At 36.9% G+C, this 8044-nt stretch overlaps 2 protein-coding genes across 2 annotated transcripts; one reads left to right on the forward strand and one right to left on the reverse strand.

The window, feature by feature from the left end:
- Positions 1 to 1477: 1477 nt before the first annotated feature.
- LOC127082775 (FT-interacting protein 4-like) lies at positions 1478 to 4294 on the forward strand. Its single transcript, XM_051023012.1, has 2 exons — positions 1478 to 1584; positions 1933 to 4294. The coding sequence occupies exon 2, from the start codon at positions 1941 to 1943 to the stop codon at positions 4275 to 4277; it is 2337 nt and encodes a 778-aa protein (XP_050878969.1). The 5' UTR covers positions 1478 to 1584; positions 1933 to 1940; the 3' UTR covers positions 4278 to 4294.
- Positions 4295 to 4750: 456 nt separating this feature from the next.
- LOC127085530 (FT-interacting protein 1) lies at positions 4751 to 7623 on the reverse strand. The gene is made up of 2 exons (XM_051026048.1): positions 6588 to 7623; positions 4751 to 6452 (listed from the first exon to the last, which is right to left on the reverse strand). Exons 1-2 carry the CDS (start codon positions 7425 to 7427, stop codon positions 4833 to 4835), a joined length of 2460 nt encoding a protein of 819 aa, XP_050882005.1. The 5' UTR covers positions 7428 to 7623; the 3' UTR covers positions 4751 to 4832.
- Positions 7624 to 8044: the final 421 nt, after the last annotated feature.

The raw sequence follows: 8044 nt of genomic DNA on the forward strand, positions 1-8044 counted from the left end.
TAACTGCTATTTTAGGAAGAATGTTTTTATGTAGCGCTAACTATTCAATAACTATCTTTATAGATCTAGAATCTTTCAATTTATGCTCCTATAAGTTGTATCTTGATGGAATATACAGGTCATAGAAAATTCACGCAATCAAATTTGATGAGTTTCCTTGCAACATTTTTCATTTGTTGACATTGAATAAGTTAGCTCTGAGCATTATTCGTGTGAAGACAACATATTTAGGATTAATAAATTAAAAATATATTATTTTATGTGTATTTTCAATTTTGACTTTGATAAAGGAAAATTCATAAGCAAACCAACTTTTACTGGTTTTACTTTTTTTTTTCTTTTTAGTTTTAAAAGTAAACAACAAAAGAGAAAAGAGAATGTGATATAAATGTTATTAATGAAGGGTGTCTATTTCGAAAAATCATGTTTTTAGTTTTAAAATATTGATATAATTTAACAAAGAATTTAGTAGAGATGAAATGTATAAAAAAATTTACTCTATCCGTTAATTACAATCATTAATTTATTTAAAAAAATTAATTTTTATTTTAATCACTTAAAAAATAATATAATGAAACGGTTATAATGCATTGACAATTTAAATTTTTTTCATTGACGATGAATAATTAATCTCTTTAAGAAATTTTAAAATTTGATTAGATGTGTATTATATTATTTTACAGTTACAATCCACTAATTTGTTTTTGAAAAAAAAATCAATGATCCTATAACTGTAGCTTTTATGAGGTGTCTCATTTTAATGTGCCCAAAAATAAAATGTTGTATATGTGGTTATTGAAGTTTTTTCTTTGAAATTTAATTGAGTATTTGAAAATTTGAAAATTTGATGGTCGTTTATGATTTAAATATTATCAAATAATATGAAAAGTGCTCTCATTTTTGTGTTGGGATAGTCTATGCCTAACAAAACTGACTTATACGAGGTCCTCCACAAATGGTAAAATTGGCTTTTTATATAAAGTTTTAATGAATTAGGAAATATTTTAAGAGATTAATTATTATATATTATCGGTGTAAAAAAATTTACACAATCGATTCATCATCATCCTCCGTTTATATTAATTTATATATTTTAAAAATAAAATCAAATTTGTTTCAACATCGATATAATTAACTGACGGTCGTGGCGTAAAAACATTTAATAAGATCCATATTTCAATACTTGATAAATCCAAATTTAAATCCATATTTTAATACGTGATAAATCCAAATTTAATTTAATAAAAACATTACTACACTCATTCAATATATTTAATGGCACGTATGATTACATTTATATGTCTGAATAAATAATGATTTCGATTATGTAACTGGCCACTAAAATTTGAAAAAAGAAATAGTAAATTTTAAAATGTATGTTACAAAAATTCTTACGCCAACTCATGTTGATAGAGTAACTAGCATGCATTTAAAAATACAAGTTTCAAATTTTCTCGGAAATATTACTGTCCAACAAACACAAGTTCCTTAGAAATAATAGCAGTTATCATATTCAAATTTTCTCAGAATAGTTCCAAGAGTTTCATCACTTCTGCAAGTTTCCTCCGATCCAATTACTTCCTTGTAAGTATCTCTCTTCCCAAAGAAAAATCTTTAGATAATTTTAAATTGCAGTTACAGATTGCTGTTATATCTTCTGTAACACCAACACCTCTCTGACAAAATGTATGTGTTAATTTAGCCGTATCAGTGTCGTGAAGTGATCCTAGCGTTCACCAACACCTCTGACAAAATGAATGTGTTAATATAGTCGTATGTATCAGTGTCGTGAAGTGTTCCTAGCGTTCACCAACACCTCTGACAAAATGAATGTGTTAATATAGTCGTATGTATCAGTGTCGTGAAGTGTTCCTAGCATTCGTTCTTGTTGTTCAAATTTGAACACATAATTATTGTTTTTTGTTTTGTTAGAGTAAGCAATGGCAAACCAGAATCAAAACCTGATCCTACGGAAGCAACGAGAAGATTTTTCTTTGAAAGAAACAACACCCAACATCAATGCCGGAAGAGTGATAAGTGGTGACAGGCTTCCAACAGCATTTGATCTTGTTGAACAAATGCAGTTTCTTTTTGCAAGGGTAGTGAGGGCGAAAGACTTACCGGAAACCGGTAAATCCGATACTTGCAACCCTTTTGTGGAAGTGAAACTTGGAAGTTTCGTAGGAACAACAAAGGTGTTTGAGAAAAACCCAAACCCGGAGTGGAACCAGGTTTTCGCTTTTTCTAAAGAGAGGATTCAAGAACAAGTTTTGCAGATTGTTGTGAAGGAGAAAGATGTTCCTGATGCGTTGATCGGCCGAGTTGCGTTCACGATTTCGGATATTCCGATGAGGTTTCCGCCGAATAGTCCTTTGGCGCCGCAGTGGTATAAGCTTGAGAATCAGAATGGTGTGAAGCTTGATCAAGGAGAGTTAATGGTGTCTGTTTGGATGGGAACACAAGCTGATGAGAGTTTTCCTGATGCTTGGCATTCAGATGCAACGACTACGAGCGACGAGAACATCGTGTACACGCGTTCGAAAGTGTATATCTCTCCGAGGCTTTGGTATCTTAGGGTTACCGTGATTCAAGCGCAAGATTTGTTACTCAAAAACAAAAGTGGAAACTGCTGTGAAATATTTATTCAAGGTGTTCTCGGGAACTTGGCGTTGAGAAGCCGACCGATGAGGATTCATCCGAACCCGATATGGAATGAGGATTTGATGTTTGTTGCGGCCGAACCTTTTGATGATTCCTTGCTTTTGAGCATTGAGCAAAGTCAAGGAAACTCCAGCAAGCATGAAAGTTTGGGGAGTTGTGTGATTCATCTTAAGGATGTTGAGAGAAGAATCGACGCAACTCCAACGGCTAGTGTTTGGTACAATCTTCAAAAGCCTAAAGAACTCGAAGGCGAAGAGACGGTTAAATTTAGTACTAAATTGAATTTTCGAATCTCATTGGACGGAGGGTACCATGTTCTGGATGAAGCAACTCACTATAGTAGTGATCTAAGGCCGTCGTCGAAGTATTTGAACAAACCAAGTATCGGCGTTCTGGAATTGGGAATCTTGAACGCGGTCGGACTATCTCCGATGAAGAAAGATCGAACTGACGCGTATTGTGTAGCGAAGTATGGTCCTAAATGGGTGAGAACAAGGACTATTGTTGATAGTTTTTCTCCGAGATGGAATGAGCAATATACTTGGGAAGTTTATGATCCTTGCACCGTGATCACGATTGTCGTGTTTGATAATGGAAACATACAAGGAGGAGGGAAAAACGGCGATGGAGGAGTCGATAAGAGAATCGGTAAGGTGAGGATTAGGCTTTCAACACTTGGAAGTGATAGAATCTATACTCATTTTTATCCACTCATAAACTTGCATACTCAAGGAGCAAGAAAAATGGGAGAAATTCAATTGGCCGTGAGATTTTCTTGTCCTTCTTTGTTGAATGTTTTGCAAACCTATACTCAACCTTTGCTCCCGAAAATGCATTACATATGTCCGTTGTCGATGTTTCAGCTCGATAGTCTGCGAAACCAAGCTGCTGCGATCACCATAATGAGGTTCAGAAGAGCCGAACCACCTCTTAGTAAAGAGGTTGTTGAGTACATGCTAGATATGAGAGCAAACGTATGGAGCATGAGGAGAGGAAGAGCTCAGTTTTACAGGATCGCGAGTCTTCTCAGCGGTTTTGTTGGGTTTGTTAAAAAATTCGAGGAGATTCGCAGTTGGAAGAGTTCGTTTACAACGATAACTCGTTATTTCATCTTTCTTTTTATCATTTTCAAGCCAGGAGTTATTTTGCCATTTATGTTTACCATCTTATTCTTTAACGGAATTCGGAACTTCCGAATTAGGCCGAGGTTTCCTTCTCATATGGATACGAGATTGTCTCATGCTGATACAGCAACTACTGAAGAGCTTGAAGAAGAGTTTGATCCTTTTCCAACTAAATTCAGTGGCGGTAATCTTCAGAAAAGGTACGACAGATTGCGAGGCATTTCGGGGAGAGTGCTTGCTGTGATGGGTGATTTGGCAACTCAAGGAGAGAGAGTGCAGTCTCTTATCAGCTGGAGGGATCCAAGAGCAACAGGTTTGTTCCTGATTTTCTGCGTGGTTGCGATGATTTTGACTTATATCATTTCTTTTCGCATTATCGTCATCCTTTCGGTCAGTTATGTGTTAAGACCTCCAAGGCTTCGCTTCGATTTGCCAGCGTTTCCACAAAACTTCCTCAGGAGGATGCCTGCAAAGTCAGATGGCATGTTATAAGCTGCGATTGTCTTCAGTTTTTCGCTTTTTCTTTATTTGAATAATCTGTTTGGTTTTTTCCTTATGTTTAGTAATTTGCATTTGAGTATTTCAGAAATGACACTGTCTTTCAATTTCATTTGTTTTGTTTTATCTCTTGATTAATCAATGGAATCGAGTACTTTCAACACATTATGCATACTTTTCCTATATGCAGGACCGTCTTCGAAGGCGTGTAAGATGTTGCGACTACACGTGGTCTAAAATTTGACATGTTAAATCGTGGCAAAATAGAACTTCATAAAATATTTCATCTAAAATTTGACATGTTATACGGAGTTTCCAAACACATAAGACGGCCCTGCCTGTATGTCTAACTTATAATCGGCACATTTCATCGAAAATAACACCAAAAACTCGTGACAGATAGATCGTTGCTAAACAACTGTTTATTCATTGATGCTGTATGGATTAGTTTACAGAAGTGACAAACTATGATGATCATACATATAACAAGTAAATTATAATCCTAATTTAGCATCTAAAGTTTTTTATTCTGAAGAAAATAAACAAGTATCACAGCATGCTATCAGTTTGAGCTGGTAGCCTCTTGAAGAAGTTGCTTGGAACAGAAGGCATCTTGCTCCGAAACTTTGGATGCCGCAAAAAGTACAAACCAGCAGCCAGAGCCACCACTCTCAGTGGCGTTGCGTAGAGAATCACGGCGGAACATAAGCTGAACACTATAAATAGACTAGTTGCTCTTGTATCTCTCCAACTCAGTAGAGAATGAAACCTCTCTCCTTGTGTAGCTATGTCTCCGACAACAGTTTGAATCCTTCCCGCAACACTTCTTAGTCTATCATACCTCATTCTCACAACATCATGAGGTTTAGAAGTTGGAAATGTATCGAATTCTTCATCAAGTTCGTCGATGTTTACTCCTTCGGCCCATGAGAGTTTAGTATCCATATGAGTTGGATTTCTCGGACGAAACCGATAGTTCCACAAACCAATCAAGAACATGTAGAGAAATATCGTGGGAAGAATCAATTCTGGATACAAAATCAGTATCAGAAACAGAACGTGAACTAGAACCGACGTGACCGGATTCTTCCAATTGCAAACTTGGTTGAACCATTTCCCCGTCGTGATCACGCTAGAGAAAAGCGACATGATACGAAAAAAGTTCGCTTTGCTTCTTCTCATGCTCCACATATGAGAATCAACATCCAACATGTACTCAACTACTTCCTTCCTAAGAGGAGGTTCGGCTCGACCAAGCCTCGTAGCAACGATATTCATTGCTTGGTACCTTAAATTTTCAACTTGATTAACTGTGAAAGGACTTAAATAATGCATCTTTGGAAGCAAAGGTTGTCCATAAATATAAACCATGTTGGCTAATGAGAGAGTAGTGAACCTTATTGCTAGTTGAAGCTCACCCATTTTTTTGACACCATGTTGATGCAAAACAAGAAGTGGATAAGAGTTTGTGTAAATCCTATTAGCTTCTAATGTTGAGAGCCTAATCCTTACCTTTCCAATTCTTGAATCCCTGTGAGCTTTTTCTTTTTCTTTTTCTCCGGCACCGCCTAGATGGCAATTATCGAAAACTCCTAGTGTTATCACAGTGCAAGGATCATAAACCTCCCATGTGTATTGTTCATTCCATTTAGGACTAAACGTGTCGAGAATCGTTCGAGTTCTGATCCATTTCTGACCATACTTGGCTACACAATACGCGTCCGTGCTTCCGCGGCTATTGTTCATCTTCATTGGAAGAAGCTTTTGTGCTCCTAGGATCCCTACTTCAAGCATACCAATAGGCTGCTTCCATAGTTGTCTAGCGGTTGGTCGATGATCACTTGCATACAAAGTCGATTCGTCTAAGACATGGTATCCACCTTCAAGGCAAATTCTCATGTGAATCTTACTCGAAAATTTAACCTCATTTCTTCTATCGCCTTCCATCATTCCAAAGCCGTATTTCTCAAGATTGAACCATCGAGATTGAACCGGCCTATGGTCTAGCCGCTTCTCGAAGAGTGTCAATGGCAAGATTATCTTCCCAAGTACCTCGTCTCTCGAACCGTGCACGCGATCCTCCATGGTAATCGTCAATTGCTCCTCAAATGGTTCGGCTGCCACGAAAACCAAATCTTCATTCCAAATTGGTGTAGCAGTTGGACATACCTGTTAGAATTTAAGAAAATATCTTCGGTGTTATGTTAGAGTATCTTACAGTATCTCTTAAAGATCGACTTTTCGTAGTTACAACAAACTTTGAGATAATAATGGATTTGATCAAAATCAAAACTTTAACAATACCTTAGTCCCTAGTACTTGGCTTCCCATCTGAGCTTTGATAAAAACCTCCGGCCTGCGGTTTCTATCGCTCGATATCACATCTTGCGCTTCAATCACATTAACCCTTAGATACCATAGTTTCGGCGACACGTAAACCTTTGATCTGATATTGAAAACACCTTCTCCATACACAGTTGCAGCATCAGAATGCCAAGCATCTGAGAAAGCTTCATCAGCTTGTGTTCCATTCCAAACCGCGAGCATGATATCGCCTCGAACCTTTCCGTCGCCTCTTCTGTCTTCAAGTCTATACCATTGCGGAGCCAACGGACTATCCGGTGGAACTCTAGTTGGAACTTCATTGAGATCAAAAACTACTCTTCCAATGTAATCATCTCTGCCAACCGTTTCTTTATCCTTCACAATCACTTCCAAAACCGAAGATTGAATTTGATCTTTGGAGAAAGCATAGACTTGATTCCACTCCGGATTCGATTTCTTCTCGATATGCTTCGTTCTTCCTTTATAGTTCCCTAGCCTCACTTCAACATAAGGATCACAGCTCGAGGTGAGAGTGTTCGTGGACAGATTCTTCGCTTTCACGACGCGGACATACAAATAAAACATCTGCTCAACTAAGTCATACGTGCTTGTCGATCTTTCGCCACCACTCATCCATCCTCTTCCACTATTAGGCCATCGTTCACCGAGCTGCGGACTCGTGTCCCTTAGATTGTAGTCCTCTTCATGATGACTACTAGGATGGTTGAGGTTTTGAACTTGAGGGCTCATTGATTGCATTGTAACTTGATTATTAGTATTGCCTCCCGGTCTTCTCTTTATCGAAATCCTCGGCTGCATGGTCTTTTCGCAGTCGTTGTTAAACCTCCTCACCTTCTTCAATGCGATTCGAGCAAGGAATTTTCGCCTTTTCAAGTAACGTTCGGTCGAGAATAGGCCTCGGCTCGTGGTGGATTGAGACTTGAATAGTTTGAGTATGGTTAAGTTTGTGATTCAAAATGGAGTTGAGGTTCTTAGTGTTTATGGAACAGGAAGCTAGAGCCTTAAGTAGATATTCACAAGTAATGGAATATTCGATTCTTAATCAACCAAATTGTAGTTAAGAATGAAAAAAATGGAAGTTCACATAGTTAAGGTTGTTACACTTTGTCACACACTAGTAGAAGTTCTTTGGTTTCAAGGAAGGAATAGTTTGATGAAGAAGCTGCATGAGAGTATTTAGTATTAAGTGCTTTTTGATAGGTTTGTGTTAATTCCATAAAGTTACTTAATGAAGATCGGTGTATTTAGAAATATGGTTAAATGAGAGGGAAAAAAAATTGCATTCATTTAAATGATTAATGAACTAAACAAGTATAAACAATTAAGTTAAAAACTAATTTAAATTTTATTTAACAATTTTATTTAAAATAAAAAATATTCATGTTTAAAAAAACATAAATAAAAATATCTTATTA

Source organism: Lathyrus oleraceus, chromosome 5, assembly GCF_024323335.1.
Source record: "Lathyrus oleraceus cultivar Zhongwan6 chromosome 5, CAAS_Psat_ZW6_1.0, whole genome shotgun sequence".
Lineage (NCBI taxonomy): Eukaryota > Viridiplantae > Streptophyta > Magnoliopsida > Fabales > Fabaceae > Lathyrus > Lathyrus oleraceus.

What these genes read in the sequence shown, in the direction of transcription:
- LOC127085530 (XM_051026048.1), bottom strand. Translation starts at nt 7,427, where the DNA reads ATGCAGCCGAGGATTTCGATAAAGAGAAGACCGGGAGGCAATACTAAT. An exon ending in GCCAAGTACTAGGGACTAAG is followed by an intron (nt 6,453 to 6,587) that starts GTATTGTTAAAG and finishes AAATTCTAACAG; the next exon opens with GTATGTCCAACTGCTACACC.
- LOC127082775 (XM_051023012.1), top strand. Translation starts at nt 1,941, where the DNA reads ATGGCAAACCAGAATCAAAACCTGATCCTACGGAAGCAACGAGAAGAT.